The sequence below is a fragment of the Nipponia nippon genome, unplaced genomic scaffold (assembly GCF_047370975.1).
Source record: "Nipponia nippon isolate SJK-2023a ecotype South Korea unplaced genomic scaffold, ASM4737097v1 scaffold_32, whole genome shotgun sequence".
Taxonomy (NCBI): domain Eukaryota; kingdom Metazoa; phylum Chordata; class Aves; order Pelecaniformes; family Threskiornithidae; genus Nipponia; species Nipponia nippon.
Window position 1 is genome coordinate 4,035,701 of NW_028262350.1, and position 21,819 is coordinate 4,057,519.

Sequence of the window (21,819 nt, forward strand, 5' to 3'; positions counted from 1 at the left end):
GCACCCCGAGTGCCCCCCCCGAACGCCCCCAGCCCCGTGTCACCCACCCCGGGACTCCCCCGCCGCCACCCAGGACGATGCCCACTGGGGAAACCGAGGCACGGGTGGTGCTGGGGGGGGCACCCAGCACCCAGCGCCCGGCCCCCCAGCTCGGCTGCTGCACGGACCCCGCCTGCCACCCCTCACCTGGGGGCTCAGCACCCCGCGGCGCCGAAGGGCTCCTCACACAGCACCCGGCCGCCCGACCGCTTGCCATACCTGCGAGGGGGGAGCACGTTACGGGGGGGCAGCGCCACGCACCAGGGAGCGTGCAGCAACGGGGAGCGCGTTGCAACGGGGGAGCTGGCTGCAGCGAGCAAAGGGTGCAGCAAGGGAGCAGGTTGCAAGGGAGCGGCACCTTGCAACGGGGAACATGTTGCAATCAGGTGTGCATGGTGGTGGCAGCAGGTTGCAGCAGGGAGCACATTGCAGCAGGAATTGCATTGCAACAGGGAGTCGGTTGCAGCAGTTGAGCAGGCTGCAAGGAGGCAGCGTGGTGCAACAGTGTGCTGCAATGGGGGAGCTCATTGCAGAATAGAGCTGCTTGCAGCAGGAGAGCATGTTGCAACAAGGAAGCGTGCTGCAGTGGGGAGTATTGCAACAGGGAGCGTATTGCAATGGGGAGCATGCTGCAATGGGGAGCGCATTGCAACAACAATCTGGTTGCAGCAGGTAAACGAATTGCAACAGGGAGCACTTTGCAACAGGGAGTGCATTGCAGTGAGGAATATGTTGCAACAGGGAGTACATTGCAATGGGGCAGTGCGTTGCTACAGGGAGTACGCTGCAACAGGGAACACGTTGCAACGGGGCAGCACGTTGCTACAGGGAGTACCTTGCAATTGGGAGTGCATTGCAATGGAGCAGTACATTGCTACAGGGAGTACGTTGCAATGGGGAATATGTTGCAGCAGGGAGTACATAGCAATGGGGAGTACACTGCAATAACGCAGTGCATTGCTACAGGGAGTACATTGCAACAGGGAGCGCGTTGCAACGATGCAGCACGTCGCAGGGGTCCCGCAGCCGTGCCCCCGCCACCGCCCCTCGCTCACCGGTGCCGCGTGACCACGTTGAGGTACTGCTGGAGGTCGTTGTAGAAGCGGACGAGGTCCTCGACGGGCGCGTCGTCCCCGGGGTAGGTGGGCTGCGCGGGGCCGGCGGTGCTGGGGTGCCCGGCCAGCAGCGCCAGGGCGCAGGCGAGGAGCAGCAGGGAGGGCCAGCGGGGAGCCATGGCTGCGCCGCACACTGCGGCCTCAGGCTCCGCCGAGGGCACCGCGCCGCACGCACACGCACGCACGCATGCACGCACGCCACCCAGCTGCATGCGCATGCACACGTACACGCAAACACACGCGTGCACGCACACACGTGCGCACCACCCAGCATGTGCATGCACACGCCTTGGAGAATGCACCGCTCTGCATGCACCCAGGCGCGCACACCAACCCTCTGCCCTGCGGCCGTGCACGCATCCCCTTGCACGCTTAAACCCTCCATCTCTGCTCCAAGCGTGCAGGTGCACAAAACCCCCACTCCTACAGCAATGACATCGGTGTGTACACGCCCGGCTGCGCACATGGACGTGCACGCTCTCCCGGCTCCCAGGCTGCACAAAAAAGCAGCGCTCGCAGGGCGTGCGCACCCCCAGTTCACCTGCAAGCACGCACGTGTGTGCATGCACACCCCGTTCCGCGCCACTGCGCCCAGATGCACACGCTCAGCCTCGCACACATGCATGCACGCCCCGTTTGGCGTGCACCACGCTCGCTGGCCGCATGCACGCCCCCGCGCACCCTTGCACACCCACACCCCCACCCAGCCCCATCGCCCTGCGGGGACGAGGCCCCGGCCCCACTCACCTGCTTCCACGAGCGGTGGCACGGGGACGCGGCGAGACAAGGGGACGTGGCGAGACGGGGGGACGCTGCCGTCAACTCCCCGGTTCCTCGGTGACACCGCTGCCACCACGCTGCTGGCCCTTATATCCCACCCTGTCCTCCCCGCTGATGTCACCCTGCCACGCAGCACCTGTGGCCAGGTGGCCACGTGGCCGGGGGGGGACAGGGGCCATCGGGGGGGACAGGGGCCATCGGAGGGGGGGGACAGGGACACCTGGCCCCTCGTGCAGCCCTGGTTAATGTTTGACCCTGGGCTGGGGGGGCTTCCGGCGGGGCCGAGGACACGGACCCGGGTGTCCGGTGCCTGTCCCCACAGCATCTTGTCCCCACGGATGGACCGAGGGAGGGAGGGACAGGTGTGGGGACACAGGGGCAGCTGTGGGGACAGAGGGGGGACAGCTGGGGGAGGCTGCTGGGGCGCCGAGGGGAGGCTGGCGGGAGGGGTGGGCAGCAGGACAGAGGGATGGGGAGTGGGACAGAGGGACACTGGAAGAGCGGACGGATGGACAGGGTGGGGGCACCAGGTGGGTGAAGGGTCCGGCAGCGGGGTGAGGGGTGGAATGGAAGGACAGAGGGACAGAGGGACAGTTGGGGACGGGAGGAGCAGTGGCTGCAGCGGGGGGGTGCAGGCCGTGGCCGCCCCCCGCTCCCACCACGGGCCGGGTTGGGGGGCAGAGGGGTGGGGACCCCCCCGCCCGCGGGGCCTCCGGCGCAGCCCCACCACAGCCCCGGCGGCTGCAGTCCCCGCAGGGACCCCACGGCGGACGTGGGCACCCCCGTAGCCACTGCACCCCGCGCACCCCAGAACTCACCGCCGGTGCACCCTGCACCCCCACACCCAGTGCATGCCAACACCCAGTGCACCCCAGTAACCTGGGCATCCCAGTATCCTGTGCACCCCAGCACCCACTGGCCGTGCATCCTGCTACCCCCACACCCAGTGCACCCCACTAACCCATGCATCCCAGTATCCCGTGCACCCCAGCACCCACTGGCCATGCATCCCGCCACCACCACACCCAGTGCACCCTGCACCCCCACACCCAGTGCACCCCAGTAACCTGTGCATCCCAGTATCCCGTGCACCCCAGCACCCACTGGCCGTGCATCCCGCCACCCCTGCACCCAGTGCACCCCAGCACCCACCACTGCACCCCTGTGCCCCGTGAGCCCCAGCATCACTGCAGCCCCCCATCAGCACGGCCCCGCACCCAGAGCACCGCGACACCCAGTGGCAGCGCACACCGTACCCAGAGCACCCTGTGCACCCCAACGCCCCTCGACAGCGTATCCCCCCGCACCCAGTGCACCCAGCACCCACTGCCAGCGCCCCACACCACCTCCATACCCAGTGCACCCCAGTATCCAACCCCAGTGTGCCCCAGCCCCCCAGCGCGCCCCACTCCCATCCCACCCCCCGCTCCCCACACCTCTCCCCATCCCCCCACCCTTGCACCCCAGCGGGTCCTCGGGCCCTTATTCCTTTCCCCAGCCTCACCCCTCCTCCATCCTCCCCTCCGGCCCCCCTGTACCCCCCACACCCCTCGGGCCCCCCTGCACCCCCACACACCCCCTGCACCCCTCCATCCGTCCCCTTGCACCCCTCCATCCCCCTGCACCCCTCCGTCCCCCCTGCACCTCTCCGTCCCCCTGCACCCTCCATCCGTCCCCTTGCACCCCTCCGTCCCCCCTGCACCCCTCCGTCCCCCCTGCACCCCTCCGTCCCCCTGCACCCCTCCCTCCATCCCCCCTGCACCCCTCCATCCATTCCCCTGCACCCCTCCATCCCCCCTGCACCCCTCCGTCCGCCCCTGCACCCCTCCGTCCCCCTGCACCCCTCCGTCCCCCCTGCACCTCTCCGTCCCCCTGCACCCCTTCATCCGTCCCCTTGCACCCCTCTGTCCCCCCTGCACCCCTCTGTCCACCCCTGCACCCCTCCATCCCCCTGCACCCCTCCCTCCATCCCCCCTGCACCCCTCCATCCATTCCCCTGCACCCCTCCGTCCCCCCTGCACCCCTCTGTCCCCCTGCACCCCCCCACACCCCCTGCACCCCTCCATCCCCCTGCACCCCCCCACACCCCCTGCACCCCTCCCTCCATCCCCCTGCACCCCTCTGTCCCCCCTGCACCCCTCCTTCCATCCCCCCTGCACCCCTCTGTCCCCCTGCACCCCTCCGTCCCCGTCCCCAGCGCACGCAGCCCAGATGGGTGCCCACGATTGTGCTCTTTATTGCCGCTGGCGGGGGCGTGCAGGGAGCGCGCGGGACCCCCGACAGCAGTGGGGAGGGGATGGGGTCAGGGCCCCCCCCGCTGGGGGACCCCCGGGCTGGGCTCTGGGGGTCCCCAGCCCTCCTGGCGGGGGGGACCCACGCTGGCCGCGGGTGCTGGGGCCCACCCTGTGGCAGAGCCCCGGGTCCCTTAGGGAGACCCGGAGGGACGGGGGGGCTGGGGGAGCCGGTCACCACGCAGCGTCACCGTCATACCTGCAGGGAAGAGCTGGCGTGAGAGAAGGGGGGACGAGACCCCCGGCACCCGCCGGGACCCCCACCCCAGGGTGCAGGAGAGGGAGCAGCCCCTTTCCCCGACCCCGGGGCGACGGGGACAGGGACAGGGAGGAGGACGCTCACCGTGACCTGTCGCTGCTGGCCCCGAGGAGCAGCTCCGACACGACGGCTTCGGGGCTGGCGCGTTTGCCGTACCTGCGGGACGCGGAGCACGTGGGGCGCACGCGGGCGTGCAAACGGGACCTCGCGCACATGCAGGCGCCAACGGGAACCGCGCGCGACGGAGCACGCGGGTGCGCAAAAGGGCAGGCGGGAGTGTGCAAAGGGGCTAACGCGAGCGCCAGCGGGCTCGCACACGCGCGTGCGCTCGCCTGCGCTCACCTCTGCCGCGTCACCAGGTTGATGTAGTGGCGAAGGGCCGAGAAGTACTTGGCCATCTCCTCGGGGGAGGCGTCGTCCCCGGGGCTCTCGGGCTTGGCAGGGTAGGCGGCCGCCAGCGTGGCCAGGCACAGCAGGGCGCAGAGGGCCACGGCCGCCAGCACGCGCCACGGCCTCGGGGACGTCACCATCTGCATGGGGACAGGGACGCGGGGCAGCCTGAGCTGTGTGTGCTTCACCTCCGGGTCCCCCCCATCTCGTCCCCAAGCAGCTCTGCCCCCCGCCAAAGCCCCCATCCCCCCGAGCCCATGGAGCTGTCTCACCCCCCAGGACCCCGTCCCCTGCGGGGACATCGCACCCCCAGGGGCCCCCCTGCTCCCCAAGGGGACATCTCCCTCCCCTGCCCAGGACCCCAGCTCCCCCAAGGGCCATCTTCCCTCCCTGGGACCCCCAGACACCCCCCTGATGTCCCCAAGGGGCCACCTCCCTCCCCAGGACCCCCAGACACCCCCCTGATGTCCCCACGGGGCCACCTCCCTCCCCAGGACCCCCAGACACCCCCCCTGATGTCCCCACGGGGCCACCTCCCTCCCTGGGACCCCCAGGAACTTCCTCCCATCTCCCCAAAGGGACATCTGGCTCCCAGGGACCTCCAGGGTCACCTCCTGCAAGCCCCCAAGGGGACACATCCCTCCGAGGGACCCCAGAGACCCCCCCCATCTCCCAAAGGGGACATCTTCCCCCCCAGCCTCCCCAAGGGACAATCTCCCACCCCAGAGGACCCCCAGAGACCCCAGTCCACCCCAAGGGACCCCTCCCACGTCCCCAAGGGATGATCGTCTCCCTCCCAGGGGTCCCAGCCTCCCCAAGGGTCACCTCCCCCCCATGGGACCCCCCCAAGGCCCCAGCCCCGTCCCCGGGCTGTCCCCGCACTCACGGTGGAGGAGGCGGGAGGTGACAGGCAGGGCCTGGCAGCGGGGTGACAGCGCCGGGGACACCGAGCCGGGGACACAGCGGCTCCTCCACCCACCTGGGGTTTTATAGCCTCCAGTGGGGCTGCTGGCTCCTCCCTCACCCGTGACCGACCCACGGGCACGGCAGGACCCCGGCAGCCCCCCCCCCACCGGCCCCGGGGGGACACGTGCCAGCGCCTTGTCCCTGTCCCTTGGCAGAGCCCCCCGGCCCGGTGCACCAAGGGGCAGGGGCGCAGGCACAGGGTGTGCACGGAGCGTGGGGGACACGGATGGGACACGGATGGGACACGGGGACATGGCGTGCAGCCACGGGACACGGATGTGGTATGTGGCACATGGCAATGCCACACAGACACAGATGTGACGGGCAGCCACGGCACACGGGCACGGCACGGGGACACGGCACGGGGACATGGCACAGGGACGTGGCACGCAGCCACAGGACATAGACACGGCACACAGCCATGGCACATGGCAATGGCACACGGACACGGATGTGACATGCAGCCACAGCACATGGACACGGCACACGGACGTGACAGGCAGCCATGGCACACGGGCATGGCACATGGACACGGATGTGACAGGCAGCCATGGCACACGGGCACGGCACACACACACAGGTGTGACATGCGGTCACAGCACACGCACATGGATGTGACATGCAGCCACGGCACACATGCGTGGCCCCAAAACAGCCTCAGGACATGGCAGTGGCACACAGGGACACAAACAGGGCACAGCCATGACACAGGCACAGCACACGGGACGCAGCAGGGACGCGGCACACGGCCCTGGAACAAGCCACCCGCAGGGGACAGCCCAGGGGAAGCGACACAGCCCACAGCTGCCTCAGTTTCCCCAGACGCCAGGGCAGGGCACGGAGCCGCCACCGCAGTCCCCGTCACTGCAGTCCCCGTCACCGCAGCCCCTGTCGCCGCCATCGACCGCTGTCGCAGCCCTCCAGGACGGATGAGCTGCCCTTTCCGCTCCCCCGCGCCGGGGGGGGAGGACACTGATTCGTTATGGATTTGGCATTAAGGAGCAATCACCCAGCCCGCTGCTCCAGGGGGAAACTGAGGCACGGAGGTGCCTGGCGGGAACGTGCTGTGAGCAGGGGCTCCGGGTCCCCACTGGGAAGGGGCCACCAAAGCCACCGTGCAGCTGCTGGGACAGGGAGAGGTAGCAGAAGGGGGTCCCCAAAAGCCCCGGGATGCTGTCACCCAGAAGCAGCCGCATCTCCAGCCAGGGGGATGGAGGGGACACGGCTCGGCGGGGACCCCGCGGGGTGCCACTGGCCCAGCTGGAGGGGACACAGCTCGGCGGGGACCCCGCGGGGTGCCACCGGCCCGGCTGGAGGGGACACGCTCCCCACTCCTGACCTGGCCGTCACCCCGGTGAGCGGCGGCGGGGGCACAGCTCGTGGCAGCGCCACCGCGGGGGTCCCAGCCCCACGGCTGTCCCCAGCCCTGCGGGGACTCATCCCCATGGCGTGGCCATGGTGTCACAACGGTGTGTGGGGACACAACCGGGGTCCACGCTGTCCCGGCCATGCAGTGCCTGGCCCCACGCCAGCTTCGGCGCAGCCCCCCCCGACCCAGCACCTTTCACGTCCCCACAAACGAAGGCACGGGTTGACGGAGGGGCTGGATCAACAGAAGGGCTAATTGGATCGATGGAGGGGCTAATTGGATCGATGGAGGGGCTAATTGGATCGCTGGGGGCTGCGGACACCCCCCCCACAGTGCCCTGCCACGTGCCCCTCGGGAAACTGAGGCAGTGCGGCCAAATCCAGCACCGGCCCGGTGGGGGCTGAGCCCCCTCGCCAGCAGAGGAGTGCCCTGACGGGGGGCTCTGCCCCATCGTGGGGTTCGCCAGGGGACGCCAACCCCACGGTCCCACCGCTGCGGACGGGGACCAAACCCCACGCGACAGCGGCGATGTCACCGCATCGTCACTGATGTCCCCAAGCCGAGGCCGGGAGGGAGGACTGGGGTCCGGGAGGGAGGATCGGGGTCTGGGCGGCCCCCGGCCCCCCCGGCACGGAGCAGACCCCGCTGTCGGGCGGGGGGAGAAGGGGAGGCGAGGCTTTTCTGCACCATTTCCCCCGAGTGACAGCAAACAGCAATTTTCCAAAGGTCACAGGATGGCTCTGCCAGCGGGGGGAACCCCCCCGGCGCGGAGGTGGGGGGCCCGGCTGCAGCCCCCCCAGCCAGGGCGAAGGGTGGCCCGGGGAGACGGGACGGGGCAGGGGGTGCCCACTGCGTGCCCCCCCCCCCCCCCCACGGGCTGGGGCCGAAGTTGTGCGGCTGGAGCCCCAGCAGCCCCCGGGGGGGTCCCCGGGAGGGCGAGGGGCCCCCGCGGCCCCCCCAGCCGGGGGCGTCGGACGGAAAGGCGCAGGGAAAGCAAACAGGGCCCTGCCGCTTCCCCGCGCTTTATGGCCCCCCGGTTCCGCCGGAGGCACATTAGGGGCCATGCGTGGCCCCCCCCCGGAGGAAGGCCCTTATCAGCCCCTGTTTGCTTTTCCACCGCCCGGCCGGGGGGGACACAGGCGCCTGCCCGGCCCGGGGGGGGGACAACAGACGCCTGCCCAGCCGGGCGGCAGGATGGGGACGGCGAGGACACGGCCCACGGGGGACACACGCGGTCTGCCAGCCCCTCGCCACGTCCCACCGCGACGCCCGGCCCCGTGCCAAGAATTCCTCCCGCCATAAACCACGCGCTGAGCCCCCAGCTCGCGACAGAGTGCAGGCAGCGCGCAGGCAGCGCACGACACCGGGGACGGGCAGGAGCTGGCAGCAAACCCCAGCCCACGATCCCGCTCTCCCCCCTGCCTCAGTTTCCCCACTGAAGGAAGGGGAACACCCAGTCCTGCCCACACCCCCCCGCACGCCGCCTCCCCCCGAAGCAGCTCCCCCTCTAAGCCCCCCAAAAGCGGCTTCTCCCCCCCCGCCCAAGCCCCCCAAAGCAGCAGGGCCCGACCCCGCTGGCACACAACAGCCGAGACAGCCCGGGGACGAGGTAAAAGATTTCTCGTTTCATCAGTAAAAATACACGCGGGGGGGACGGACCTCGGCGGGGAGGGGGCCCGGCCACACAGTGGCCAGCACCCCACAGGCAGAAGCCCCCCCCGGCTCCCCCACACACCCAGGGCAGCGACCGCCCCGTCCTCCGGCAAAATTATCAAATATTTACAAATTAAAAAAAAAAAAAAAAAGAATAAATAGCAGTGATTCTTTAAAAAAACTGCCCCCAGCCCCCACGCTGCCCGCCCCCCGCCGCCCAGTCCCGGCCAGCGGCCGCCCCGCTCAGCCATCGGTCGCCAGGATGACGACGGCTCCGAAAATCCCAACGTTTTGCCCGATGAGTTTCATCTGATTCCAGAACTCGACCCGGCGCGAGTCATGCCAGTAGCCGATGTTGCCGTCGATGAGGAGGATGGCGAGGGGCAGGAGCACCGCCAGCACCTGCGCCGCCGCCCGCACGTAGTAACCGGAGAGGAAGGCGAGGGCCAGGAGGCCGTAGAGGATGAAGAGGAGCTGGAGGGCGAGCTCCCCCCCCAGGAGGTGGTTCAGGTAAGCCAGGCGGTCCTCCTTGCTGTGCTGCAGGGAGTAGGCCTGGGGAGGGGGGGACACGGGGAGCTGGAGCGCGGTGACAACGGTGCCACTGGTGGCACTGGTAGCACTGGTGGCACCGGCAGCGCTCACCCGAAGCTTGGAGGGAAACCCCCGGGGGATCCAGCCCCCTGCCTGTGGCAGGGTGGGGGGCGGGAGGTGGCCGTGTCCCCCCTCGCGGGATGGCGGACCCCCCGCCGGTGCCTCACGTGCCCCCCGTACCTGGCAGATGAGGTAGATGCCGAGGAAGACCTGCCCCGTGGACTGCAGCGAGCGGCTACGCGGCTTCTGCCGGTAGAGCTCGCCCGCGCCGCTGGCCAGGATGAGGAAGCCGCCGATGATGGCGATGGTCCGGGAGTACATCCGCACCTGCGCCGGGGCCACTGTCACCCCCCCGGGCCCGCCGAGGCCCAGCTGGGCCGGGAGGCGGGGGGGGGGGGTCATGGGTGGGTGGGTGGGGGGTCTCACCTTCAGCCAGTCGCCGTAGTGGACGTGGCCACCGACGTGGGCGGCGTAGGTGGCCACGGCGAGCTGCAGGGCAGCCCCCAGGGCGAACCAGCGGCGCTTCACCCCGAAGGACATGAAGCTGGCGCAGAGCACGGCCACCCCCATGTCCACGTACAGGTAGGGGACGGGGATGTCCGGCTTCCTGGGGGGCGCGGCAGCTCCAGCCCCTGGCCCCGCTTACCCCACCCCCCCCAGCCCCTCCCTCACCCCGGCACAGCCCTCCCCTAGCAGGGGGACTACAGCCCCTCCGTGCCCCCCCCATTGCCCCAGCCCCCCCAACTGCCCCTCTGCCTCCCCCCACCCCCGCCTCTCCAGTCCCACACCTACCCCAGGAGCCCCCCAGCCGCCCCACACTTGCCCCAACCCCCCCAGCCCCACACCTGCCCCAGGAGCCCCCTCAGTTGCCCCAGCCCCATGCTTACCCAGCTCCCTCGGCCCCACGCTTCCCCCAGGACCCCCCCAGCTGCCTCAAACTTAACCACCTCCCTCAGCCCCACACCTTCCCCCAGCCCCAGGCCCTTGCAGCCCCACACCAGCCCCAGACCCCTCGGGCCTCCCCCAGCCCCACACTTACCCCAGGAACCCCCCACCCGCCGCACACTTAACCACCTCCCCCAGCCCCACATCTACCTCAGGCCCGCACAGCCCCCCACCGGCCCCAGGCTCCCCAGGAGCCCCCCAGCCCCACACCTACCCCAGCCCCACACCAGCCCCAGGCCCTCACAGCCCCCCACCAGCCCAGGAGCCCCCAGCCCCGCACCTACCCCAGCCCCACACCAACCCCAGGCCCCGCGGGCCTCCCCCAGCCCCAGGCCCTCACAGCCCCCCACCAACCCCAGGAGCCACTCGGCCCCGCACCTACCCCAGGTCCTCACAGCCCCAGGCCCCCCAGGCCCTCACAACCCCACACTTACCCCAGGAGCCCCCAGCCCCACACCTGCCCCAGGCCCCCGGGCCTCCCCCAGCCCCAGGCCCCGCGGGCCTCCCCCCAGGCCCAGGCCCCACACCCGCCCCCGGGCCTCCCCCGGCCGCCCCGTCCCGCACCGCCGCCCGTCGGCGCGCTCGGCGCAGAGCAGCAGCCCGCTGAAGCAGTGCCAGAAGGGGAAGCGGGTCAGCAGGACGCCGCCGCCCGCCGTCAGCAGCCGCAGCGCCCGCCGCCGCCAGCCGCGGCCCGCCGCCATCGCCGTCAGGCCCGCCCCACCGGAAGTCCCGCCCCCCTGCACCGGAAGCACCGCCCCCCAAACCCCACCCACCGCGGGAAGCTCCTCCCCGCACTCAAGGCTCCACCAATGAGACCCCGCCCCCAAGCCGGGCCCGGCCCCGCCCCCTCCCGCTGGCCCCGCCCCCAGAGCGCCAGACACGGGTGATGGTTAAAAAAATTTCGGGTTTTATTGTTTTTGCTAAACAATACTAAAAAATTTTCCTTTTTTTTTTAAATTTTTTTTTAAATTTTTAACTCTTCTAAAGGCAGGGCTTGAATTGTTTGATTTTGATCCATTTATTTTAAAAAACAAAACAAAAAAGGGGGGGGGGGAGGATCATGGCAAAAAAAAAAAAAAAAAAGGAAATAAAAATTTAAAAAAAAGGAAAAAAGGGGCAAAAAAAGTAAAAAAACATAAGGGAAAATGGGGGAAAAACCCCACCCCAGGGCCCGGCCCGGTGCCGGGTGGGGGTGGCGGGGCGGGAGGGGGCGTGGGGGGGTTTTTTTGCCACGATCCTGGTCGAGAGAACTGCTAGAAGCAGAAAATATTTAAAGAACATTTTAATATATATTCATATATATATTTAAAGATAAGAAAAATAAGACTAATTCAAGCCTTGCCCTGTGCAAACAAAATTAAAACGAGACCGCGCTGGTCACAAGGGTCCCGGTTCGGCCACCGCAGTCAGCTCGTTACTTTTATTTTTGGAGGGGTTGGTGGGGAGGGGGCCGGGCGGAGCGGGGGTGGCAGAGCCCCTTTAGAAAAGTAAAGGGGGGGTGGGCAGCAGGGGCCGGGGGAGGCAAAAAAAAAAAAGAAAAAAGGAAAAGGTCAAAAAATAAAACTAACAAAGTCTGACTGGCTGGTAGGAAAGAAAACATGGCGGACAAAAGAAAGTCTGTTAGTCAAGTAATGCATGAGCTTTTAAATTATTCTCTTTTCTCGTTCGTTTTAAAGTCTAAGGTTTGGAATCGGTTGAGCTCCCCATTAACGAGCTCGAAAAAGGAAATAAAAGGGGGACCCCCCCGCCGCCGCCCTCCCGCCTGCGGTGACTGGGTGGCGGGGCGGCGGGGCGGCCCCGGCGCCGGGCGGTGGCCTCAGGACGAGAGGGAGGTCTCCTTCTGTGTCTGCTGTGCTTGTGACCGCTGCTGCATTACCTTCTGGCTTTCCACGTCTCGGAAGTGTTTCTCCACCTGCCAGCGGGGAGGGTGGGAGGGGCAGAAAGGGGGGGTTAGCGAGGGTGGGGGAGCCCCGGGGCCGGCGGGGGATCCGCGGTGGGCAGGGGATCCGTGGCAGGCAGCAGGGGAGCCCCACGGCGGGCAGGCAGGGGAGCCCCACGGCCGGCGGGGGATCCGCAGCGGGCAGGCAAGGGAGCCCCATGGCAGGCAGGCAGGCAGGGGATCCCCACGGCGGGCAGGGGATCCCCACGGCGGGCAGGGGAGCCCCACGGCGGGCAGGCAGGGGAGCCCCACGGCGGGCAGGCAGGGGAGCCGCGGTGGGCAGGGGATCAGCAGCGGGCAGGCAGGGGGAATCTGCGGCACGCAGGCAGGGGAGCCCCATGGTGGGCAGGGGATCCGTGGTGGGCAGGAGATCTGCAGTGGGCAGGGGATCTGTGGCAGACGGGCAGGCAGGGGATCCCCTGGGCGGGCAGGAGTTTCCCCCAGCAGGCAGGGGATCCGCAGCAGGCAGGTGAGCCCCCCCAAGGAGGCACCACGGGTGTCCCCGGGGATGTGACACCCTCCCGGCGTCCCCAGTGCCACCAGACCCCCCCCTGCCCGTACTCACTATTTTGCGTACGTGACTCAGCGCGCTTCCCTCTTTGCCTTTACAGTTTTCCACTTGATAGGGAGGGGCGATAACGACTTCTTCCATCACAACTATGTTCTTCTCCTGCCATTTACAGTCTTTAATGCTGCAGGGAAGGGAAAAAGGATGAGCGAAGGCGGCTGCCCGCGTCCCCAGCCCCTCTGAAAGCCCCTGCCTGTCCCCAGCGCGGAGCCGCTGCCCACCTCAGACCCACGTCAATCCCCGGAGGGGATGCGGGTGCAGAAGCCACCCGGTACCTCCTGGGTACCCAACCAAAGAGGGGTGCGAGCCTGCAGGGATGAGCTCGTGGCCGGCATGTGCCGGGAAGACGCAGGGAGCCATCAGCCACCCCCGAGGCCCACGTGGCTCTGGCCGGCACATCCCAGGATGCACCGGCAGCGTTCCATGGCGAGCCCAAGGGACTGGGCAACGCAAAACCCCCCCGGGGCTCCTTCTACCCAGCCACGCAGGGACATGAGTGACTCCCCACCAGCAGTGCTGGGAGCCGAGGCAGAGCGCAGGAGGCACCGGTGGCGCCAAGGAGGGGACTTACGTCTTGTGTATAGTCTGGAAGAGCTGCTGCCCCTCCAGAGAGACACCAGCACTAATTGCATACGCCTGGCTCATCTTCTCTTCCTTCTCCGTCCGCGCTTTGTTGGCAAGCTGGAGGGGAGACAAAGAGAGAGGGAGCTTAGCTGAGCGTCGCCCGAGCGGCGATGAGAGCTCCAAGGGGACGCAGGTTCCGCCCCGCAGACACAGCTCTGCCGCTCGCCGTCCGGATCGCCAATTAAATCAGGGTAACAACGAGCGCGCAGTTTCCACCCTCCCATCACACCCTTCTCCGCGCATCCCAGAGCGCCACATGGATTTCAGGCCACGGCTTAATTCCTTTTTGAGTCCCTGTCGCCACTGCCTGCGTCCCCCCAGTATTTTGGGGATGTGGGCACCGTCTTTTTGCATCCCCCGGTTTGGCCACAGGGAGGAAATCAGCTGCCAGGGGCCAGACGCACAAGCATCACCTTCCCCTCTGCCTTTTCCAAATTAATTACTACATTTTAGGTCCAAACCACCTTCCGCTGCTTGGTGTTTACTCAGGGGATGCAGATGGGAAAGACGAGCCCAGAATAACCACTACGTTAGGGCTGGTGGGGTGTAAATGCCTCCGTACAGACCACACAGGTGTACGAGCAAGTTTATCCCGGAGCGGTTATTCTGTTACAAAAAAAAGAAAGCAGAATCGGTTATTTGGGAGTCAGCTCACAACGTCCGTGTGTGGGGAAGTGCGATTACCCCAGCGGGGTCCCAGAACAGAGAAGGGAAACCCCGACCCCGGCATCCCCCACGTTAAATCCCACGGCCGCGGGAGGAGAAGGAGCTGCAGCTGCCTGGAGGCAGGAGACGGGCAGGCGGCGCTGGACCAGCCGCCTTTCCCCGGCTGGAGCTGCCGCAGTGGAAGAGCCACATTAGCATTGCCGCCCACGCCGGCCCTCCTCTTCCTCCTCCTCCCCGGAATGGCCTCACGCCTGCAAGCGCTCCCCAAGCCAGACCGGCTTTCTCCGCGCTGCGTGGGGACGGCTTCGCCCTTTCTAAAGCCCTCTTTGGGGAGGAAAAGCCCGAGCTCCCACTGAGCGCAGGGAACACTCGCATTTTGTAGCAAATAACGTTAATAAGGGACAGGTTTCCCCCTCCGTCTCCCGAAACGGCAGCCACCGGGCAGACGCAGCCCATTGCATCTGCGCTCCGTGTCCAGGTGAGCGGGGCTCGCTGCAGCAGCCTTCGGTTGCTCACCGTGTGCTCCTCAGCCTCTCGGTGAGCCAGGGAAGCCTTAACAGGGGGAGGGGAGAAGTAGGGATCTTTTCTCATCCCTGGCACAAGCTGGCTCTGAAGCTACCTGCCCCACTTCACGTAGGAATTGCTCTCTCCAAGACCACCAGTCTGGCTTCCAAACTGGTTTTTAAGACTGGGCGCAACATTCCCCAGTAACCTTCCTGCATCCAAGTCATGCACACGACCACTAGCCTTCTCCGGGGCCGCACCGACACGTCGCCCGAGCGGGGCTGCTCCCCGAGGCCGGCGGACCTGGTTCCCAACCGGCTCCATCGCCTGCCCCAAACCTCTGGGGACAGCCCTGCGAGGAGGCGGGTGACAACGGGCCACCGCGAGGAGCCAGGAAAGCCTGGAGAGGTGCGGATGAAGAGCAGCATCCCAACATTACTTCATCAGGCGCTCCTAGATCCCAGGATTAACAGTGCCCAGCAAAGCCCAACCTCATCCTCCTGCTTCTAGCTGGAGTACATCAGCCCTCACCTGGAGCCGATTCACCTGCAACGTTGGTCAGTTTATTCATCGAGTGAATCCAGGGTCCCTTTGCTCTGGTCTTTCCCTACAATAGGATGCGCTCTCCCTGTTCATCACCACTATCCCCGGACAAGAAACAAATCGGACACGCCGAGCCTCCAACTTCCAGCCTCCCCGATCCAAGCATTCAAAACAGCCTCCTTGTTCCCAGCGCAGCCCCCCTGCCGCACGGCTTCACACCCCCCTCCAGTGAGCACCTGAAGGCGACGGGGCTATTGAAGACTCGGATACGCACCTCGTGCGATGGCGGCATGAATGAATGAGTCACTTCCCTATTCACATCCGTATGAATGATGGAAAACGCGGCGCGCAGCAAGAAGAGGGCCGCCGAGCGCCGTGCCGCGGCCCCCCACCGCCAGGATGGTCCCCGTCCTGCTCAGGTGCCGGCAGCCCAGTCAGAAAAGCCAAGCACGGCGCACCCCAGGCGGCAAGTCAAGGGGATCCCTCCAAAGCCAGGCAGCTGACCTCTCCCCGGCACGGCAATGGATGGCTCTGCCACGCAGCCGAGTGCCGTGCCGAGGTCCCCCGGCGGGTGCCAGCCCCACGGGGGAGGCTGGTGTCCCCAGAGGTACCAGTGCGGGCCCCAGCCTCTGCAGTGACATCTCCCCTGCGCGCCCATCGCCGGCAGCAGGAAGCCCCGAGCTCAGCCCTATCTGGACTGAACCGCTGGAGCTCTCTGTCACACTGACGTTATCTCCTCGCCGGCGCCTCGCCAGCTCCTCCGGCCACCCCGCAGCTGCCGGAGCCGAGCCACACATCTCCCCCCTTCCCGTGCCATGGTTCAAAAACGTTCCCCGCCCCCCGAATTTTCACCCTGTGTCCCTCCTGAAGCCTCCCCCAGGGGAGTCTGCGGTGCCGTCAGGACATCTCTCCTGCAGCAGCCTCACGACAGCTACCTGCAGCCAACAACCCGCTCTCCTCCTGCCCACACCTTCCACCGCAGCCAGCCTGCACCCCTGCCCCCTTCCAACAGGGGCTCGGGCCCCCGCCAGCCTGGGCCCCCCATGGCCGGATCCTGCTGCCTTCCAAGCCCAGCAAGTCTTCTGATCCCAACATTTTCTCTCCACTGAGGACCAGGCAGGGCTGAGCATCTCCTGGGGGCTCTGCCTGCTCTCCGGGGCCCTCCAGAGCAGCAAGGGCTTGCCCCGGAGCACCACAAGCATTCCCGTGTGCCAACAGCTCCTTCTCCCAGTATGCCCAGTATCAGCTCGTCTACATTCCAGTCCTGCAGCGCCATCAGACCGCAGCTTGCCTGTGCATTCATGGGAGAGGAGACGTGGGTCAGAGTAACATGGAAAAAGCCTCCTGTCACTGGAGATGGGGACACGGACATGCCAGTGGTTGCACACCGACTTCCATCCACCAAAGATACAACTCGATTCATTTTTTCCCCCCTGCACCAAAATGCACAGCCATGATTTTGACGCTGGCAAGACTGAAGCGAGTATTTGAAGTCACGTGGGGAGTTTTCCCCTCAGCAGGCCCGTCCACCTCCCGGCTGCGCTCCCAGCGATGTCACTCGATGCAATTACAACAAACAGTCGCATCTTTACGGCAGTTGTGTCATTCGAGACCTCCACCAACGTGCTAATCCACCGAGGAGGAATCCCTGGGGGCTACGGACGCCCAGCCGGTGCCACCCACGTGACACCGACCTGCAGGCAGAGCCTGCCAGAGCCTGCCTGCCAGGAGAGGAGGTTTCCCCATGGGATGAGGTGACAACTGAAAAGCCCCACAGCAAGACCCCACACCCGGCTTCCCTGGAGCCTGTCTGTCTCCAGCCACCTCACACCAGCATCGAGGGCTCAGGTTCACCTTCCCTTTTTTTTTTTTTTTTTTGACACCGTCACTGGGCATCAGAAGCGATCCCCTTCCAGAAGGACGTAGGAAAAGCAGTTCCTCAAAATTCAACTAACTGCACGCGTGCTTCGCTGCTCCTGTCCGCTCCCCCGCCGTTCGGCTTCACCCCAAATCGTTCTCTTTCTGAAGAGGACCAACATCTGCGTGGAGAGGGGGCTGCAGGCAGAGAGGGCATCCACCGAGGCCCAGGCCTCATATAGCATCATCCACGGGACCACAAAAAGCACTCTAATGCGTTCTTAACCCAGGATCTTGGAAGAGAGAGCACCCAGGAGGAGCACCCGGCACAGGCTCGGGTAAGCAGAGTACCAGCTTCAGCCACATCCATCTTCTCCGGAAGGTTTTGATTTGAGCATCCGCATCACTTGCTGTCAGGGGAAGAACCTGTTGCACGTTTATGAAAGGCTCCATCCTCCCCTCTCTCCAGCCAGCGAAGCACCACGTCCCTCTACCAAAGGCGCTGAGGCTGCTGCGGAGCCGGAGGATCGAGACCACTGGACTTTTCCCGAGTGACAAGGTGCTTTGCAGCCTCAACATTACTAAAAACACTCCAGAGGTCCTGATGCTGAAATTCTCAGTCAGTGTTTCAGGCAGCAACTTGCAGCTGCCTGCCAGCACAGAAATCCACGTTTCCTCCTGCCGCAGGAGGTCGGCGCGCAGCGGAGCAGCCTCCAAAGAGGGCACAGGGCTCAGCGCAGGGCAGAGCCGTTCACCAAGCTCCCAGTACGCACCTTCAGCGCTTCAACAGGAGGACGCAGCGTCAGCCGGGAAATTAAATCTACACGGCAGGGCCACGCTAGAAACTCCAGCCAACACTGGAGCAAATACAGCGTAAATACAGACCAAAGGGTGCGCAGGCGCCCAGGGGAGCCAAGCGCAGCAACAGGATCAGCTCCCCAGCCGAGCACAGCGCCCAGCCCCTCGTTCAGGCTCACGAGGACTGCCTCTGGGATGAAACGAAGCTGGGAGTTCCCTCTCCCTCGCCCAGGACCTCAGCTCCCACGCTGAGCGATCCCAAAGCAGCCGGCTGCAGCCTCGCTACAGAAACCCCAGCAGCAGGTCACGGAGACTCAACACACCCAAAATATCATCATCTAAACCCTTCACAGAGCTGCGGTAAGTCATGATTGAAGCAAGTGATTTAAAGTTTAAAAGCTACCTCGTCCCCGACAGCAACTTCCCCAGGTGAATCCCTCCCTCCCAGGAGCCTCGGAGCCCAGGTTCTTACCTTGCTAACATTGAGTGAAGCTAAAGGAGGAGGTGTTTCCGTGCGGTCATTAATTATTTCCACTTCTGAAACATACTGTAAGTTTACAAGCAGGATATCTGCGTGATTAGGCTTTCCACTGGAAGAGGGGCATTCTGGAGGGGAAAAAACATTAAGGAAAACAAATCCAGACGGAGACATTTACAGGCCTGATGCACAGAGCTGTCCAGGAGCAAACCAGGAGAACATTTGGTTTTCAGCAAGCTCCTCCACCACTCCATCCCCACTCAGCCAAGCACAGGGTCATCCGTGAGACCCCAACAACGTCAACCATCTCGGACCTATTTGATGCTGATTCAGTTTTCCTGACTATAGCACGAATTTTCCAGCCAATAACCACTGTACCCACAACACACGCAGCCTGGGATGCCGCATGGTCTCCTCCGAAAAAGCAATTTAGTCCCGAATAGCCGGGGAGGTGCGGAGGTGCTGCTGCCAGGGCCCCAACTGCGGTGCCGCCCACTTCCCTGCTCGCCTCAAGCACCAGCTGGTCTGCACGGGGAAGTGACCCAGAACAACCACCGCGCCTCAAACTTACACCTTTGATACCATAACTATTTCCTCTTGCAGGCAGCAGCTAAGCCGGAGCCTCGCCGGGAGCAGTCCCTAGCGCAGATGGAAGAGGAGCTACTCGGCGGCTCCCCGGGAAAGGCCTCCTCGCCCTCGCACACCTCCCGGGCGGCACCTCGAATGCAGCCAGGTTTGTTGTGGTCGGTATCGCAGCACGACTGGAAAGTGGAAATGAGACAACAGTGCACCACCCCCAGAAAAAAAAAAAACCCTTCCAGAGCTGACATTAATTCCTGCGCAATCTGTTCCCCAGGAGGCTGCGTCGTTAGCCCTCCGCTCCCTCAGCTGCTGGAAGGAGCAGAGAGCATGGCACGGAGAGCCTTTTCCACACCGATGCCATCTCCTCCTCCGAAGAGATGCTGGCGGAGGTCACTTTTCCTTTCCTCCGGTCCCCCCCAAGCCCGGCTGTGCAGGTGAAGCCCTCCTTAGCAAACGCCTTTCAATAATGGGGAGAAAACGAGGGATGCCCAAGGAACGCCGGTCTCATCCTTCGGGGGGATGAGATGGAGCATCCCAGCTTTGGGAGGAAGAGCCAGACTGACGGCAAAGCCAGAAGAGGAGCTCTCAGCCCTCTCCAGAGCAGCTCAGCCGCTCAACACACTAAGCCAACCTGTTGGACATCATTTAAGACTTTCCTGCAGCCTCCACTCGGGCCTGGGGAGCTTCCCCCACCCGAACCGCACCAGCACAAACAAGAGCTGAGCCCGGGACAGGTCCCCAGTCCCCCTCCAGAACCGCATCACGCCCAGGCACCCAGCAAGGCTTTTCCTATCACATTTCTCGCAGATCCAGCCTCCAGACACAAACCCCTCTCGCAGCTCCTCCATCACTCGCTCATTCCCTCCAGAACCCACCCCTGGGGCCTCGAGCACTCTTCCAGCCCCCTTCCAACACCAGTCCCTGGGCTGAGCATCCACCTCCCTGAACTCTCTGCGGTCCCTCTGCTGCTCTCTAACAGCCCTTTGCTTCCACCTTCCTTGCAGGTTAAAAAGAAAAGCACATCTTTTTTTTTCCACATGCATATATATTTAGATTTTAACCCCCCGAGCACTGCCTTCCTCCCTCTCCTCCACACGAGGCCCAGGGCAGCCTGAGACCCCCCGTCCCCCTCGCTCCCCCAGCCGCAGGGCACTTCTGGCACCAGCCCTCCGCACCCCCCAGCCCTACTCTCACAGGGGTCCCCAAATCTCTCCTAAACCCTGCAGGCCCCCCCTACCCTCAGGGGACCTTGCTTTGGCTTTGTGATCTCCCCTTAAATCCCCACAGGTCCATTGAGAGCTCCCCCCCCAACCCCACAGGGTTCTCCTGACCCCCGTTACACTGATACTTCCTATGGGATCCCATCCTCCCAGGCTTCCCCCATCCCCCCTAAACCCCACTGTGCCTCCAAAGCCTCCCTCTGCACCCCCAAAGAGGCACCCATGCCCCCCCCCGGGCTCCTCCTGCTCTTAAGGTCCTGTCCAAGAGTGTTCCCCCCCCAGGACTCCCCCGTCCTCCCTGGACCCTGCAGGGTGCCCCTGCCCCTCCCAGACCTCGCCATACCTTCGAGGCCTCCCCTAAAAACCCCACAGCCCTGGGGGAGATCCCCATCCCCAGGCCTCTGTGGAGGCACTCACCCCCCCAACCCCCTACAGGACTTCCCCCACAACCTTCCTATATGGCACCCACCCCCAGTAATCCCACTGTGGGCCTCCTCACTCCTCCCAAAACCTTCCTATAGGGCACCTCACTCCCCCCCATTAACCCCACTACAAGGCTTTCCCCCCAATAACACACTAATGGGCTTCTCACTGCCCCCAAAACCTCCCTGTAAGGCACCTCACTCCTACCCAACAGCCCCACTATAGGGCTTGCCACTCCCCCTCAATAACCCTACTACAGGGCTTGCCACTCCCCCCAATAACCCCACTATAGGGCCCCCCTTCCCCCCAATGACCCCGCTATAGGGCCCCCACACTCCCATTAACCCCACTACAGGGCTCCTCACTCCCCCCAAAAACCTCTCTATAGGGCTCCCCACTCCCCTCCCAATAACCCCACTGAAGGACTCCTTGCCCCCCCAAAACCCACCCTGCAGGGTGCCCCGCCCCCCCCAAAGCCTCTCTGTAGGACGCCCCGCTCCCCCCCCAACCACCCACCACAGGGCTCCCCACACTCCATTAACCCCAATACAGGCCTCCCCACTCCCCTCGCAATAACCCCACTATAGGGCCCCCACACTCCCATTAACCCCAATACAGGGCTCCCCACTCCCCCCCTAAACCTCCCTACGGGGCGCCCCACTCTCCCCATTAACCCCACCACAGGGCTCCTCCTCCCCCCAAACCTCCCCATCAGCCCCCCCGCATCTCCCCATTAACCCCGCTCCAGGGCTCCCCCCAAACCTCCCCATCGGGCTCCCCCAACCACCTCCCCGCGGGGCTCCCCCCACAGCCCCCAACCCCCTCCACGTCCCCCACCCCCCCTCAGGCCCCTCCTTGCCCTCCCCCTCCCCACAAGCTCCCCTCAGAGACCCCCCCCCGCTCCCCGGCGGGCGGGCGGGCGGCGGAGGCCCAAGCGGGCCGTGCCCGGGCCGCAGCGGCCCCCCGCTGCCGCATTGCCGAAGGGATACTGAGCGCCAACATCTTGCTGGGGTAATCGAAGGCGACGACCTCGCCCTGCAGGCGCTGCTCCTGGCAGGTGCGGCAGGACACCTGGCTGCCCACGCTGAAGCACTCGCCCGGCGCCGCCATTTTCTCTCTCAGCCCCGCAGAGCGGCCGCCGCGGCTCGGCCTCGGCCAGGCGCGGCGGGGGCGGGGCCGCCAGCGCGACGTCACCGCGCGCGACGAGGAGGCGGGGTGA

At 65.5% G+C, this 21,819-nt stretch overlaps 4 protein-coding genes across 4 annotated transcripts; all 4 read right to left on the minus strand.

Moving 5' to 3' along the window:
- Positions 1 to 194: 194 nt before the first annotated feature.
- On the minus strand, positions 195 to 1,273 carry LOC104012251 (pancreatic polypeptide). Its single transcript, XM_009464617.1, has 2 exons — positions 1,095 to 1,273; positions 195 to 258 (listed from the first exon to the last, which is right to left on the minus strand). Exons 1-2 carry the CDS (start codon positions 1,271 to 1,273, stop codon positions 195 to 197), a joined length of 243 nt encoding a protein of 80 aa, XP_009462892.1.
- A 3,038-nt stretch (positions 1,274 to 4,311) lies between these two features.
- LOC104012309 (peptide YY) lies at positions 4,312 to 5,796 on the minus strand. The gene is made up of 4 exons (XM_087770236.1): positions 5,761 to 5,796; positions 4,827 to 5,014; positions 4,569 to 4,640; positions 4,312 to 4,424 (listed from the first exon to the last, which is right to left on the minus strand). The coding sequence occupies exons 2-4, from the start codon at positions 5,012 to 5,014 to the stop codon at positions 4,400 to 4,402; spliced, it is 285 nt and encodes a 94-aa protein (XP_087626362.1). The 5' UTR covers positions 5,761 to 5,796; the 3' UTR covers positions 4,312 to 4,399.
- A 3,023-nt stretch (positions 5,797 to 8,819) lies between these two features.
- TMEM101 (transmembrane protein 101) lies at positions 8,820 to 11,124 on the minus strand. The gene is made up of 4 exons (XM_087770248.1): positions 10,963 to 11,124; positions 9,880 to 10,060; positions 9,634 to 9,780; positions 8,820 to 9,414 (listed from the first exon to the last, which is right to left on the minus strand). The coding sequence occupies exons 1-4, from the start codon at positions 11,097 to 11,099 to the stop codon at positions 9,106 to 9,108; spliced, it is 774 nt and encodes a 257-aa protein (XP_087626374.1). The 5' UTR covers positions 11,100 to 11,124; the 3' UTR covers positions 8,820 to 9,105.
- A 906-nt stretch (positions 11,125 to 12,030) lies between these two features.
- LSM12 (LSM12 homolog) lies at positions 12,031 to 21,787 on the minus strand. Its single transcript, XM_087770439.1, has 5 exons — positions 21,590 to 21,787; positions 18,370 to 18,503; positions 13,477 to 13,586; positions 12,903 to 13,029; positions 12,031 to 12,310 (listed from the first exon to the last, which is right to left on the minus strand). Exons 1-5 carry the CDS (start codon positions 21,708 to 21,710, stop codon positions 12,215 to 12,217), a joined length of 588 nt encoding a protein of 195 aa, XP_087626565.1. The 5' UTR covers positions 21,711 to 21,787; the 3' UTR covers positions 12,031 to 12,214.
- Between the last annotated feature and the right edge of the window lie 32 nt (positions 21,788 to 21,819).

What these genes read in the sequence shown, in the direction of transcription:
- LSM12 (XM_087770439.1), bottom strand. Translation starts at nt 21,710, where the DNA reads ATGGCGGCGCCGGGCGAGTGCTTCAGCGTGGGCAGCCAGGTGTCCTGC. An exon ending in TTCCAGACTATACACAAGAC is followed by an intron (nt 13,030 to 13,476) that starts GTAAGTCCCCTC and finishes CCTTCCCTGCAG; the next exon opens with CATTAAAGACTGTAAATGGC. An exon ending in TGAGTCACGTACGCAAAATA is followed by an intron (nt 12,311 to 12,902) that starts GTGAGTACGGGC and finishes CCCCGCTGGCAG; the next exon opens with GTGGAGAAACACTTCCGAGA.
- LOC104012309 (XM_087770236.1), bottom strand. Translation starts at nt 5,014, where the DNA reads ATGGTGACGTCCCCGAGGCCGTGGCGCGTGCTGGCGGCCGTGGCCCTC. An exon ending in AACCTGGTGACGCGGCAGAG is followed by an intron (nt 4,641 to 4,826) that starts GTGAGCGCAGGC and finishes CGCGTCCCGCAG; the next exon opens with GTACGGCAAACGCGCCAGCC. An exon ending in GCCAGCAGCGACAGGTCACG is followed by an intron (nt 4,425 to 4,568) that starts GTGAGCGTCCTC and finishes TCTTCCCTGCAG; the next exon opens with GTATGACGGTGACGCTGCGT.
- LOC104012251 (XM_009464617.1), bottom strand. Translation starts at nt 1,273, where the DNA reads ATGGCTCCCCGCTGGCCCTCCCTGCTGCTCCTCGCCTGCGCCCTGGCG. An exon ending in AACGTGGTCACGCGGCACCG is followed by an intron (nt 259 to 1,094) that starts GTGAGCGAGGGG and finishes CCCCCCTCGCAG; the next exon opens with GTATGGCAAGCGGTCGGGCG.
- TMEM101 (XM_087770248.1), bottom strand. Translation starts at nt 11,099, where the DNA reads ATGGCGGCGGGCCGCGGCTGGCGGCGGCGGGCGCTGCGGCTGCTGACG. An exon ending in GAGCGCGCCGACGGGCGGCG is followed by an intron (nt 10,061 to 10,962) that starts GTGCGGGACGGG and finishes CGCGCCCCCCAG; the next exon opens with GAAGCCGGACATCCCCGTCC. An exon ending in GCATCTACCTCATCTGCCAG is followed by an intron (nt 9,415 to 9,633) that starts GTACGGGGGGCA and finishes CCCCCTCCCCAG; the next exon opens with GCCTACTCCCTGCAGCACAG.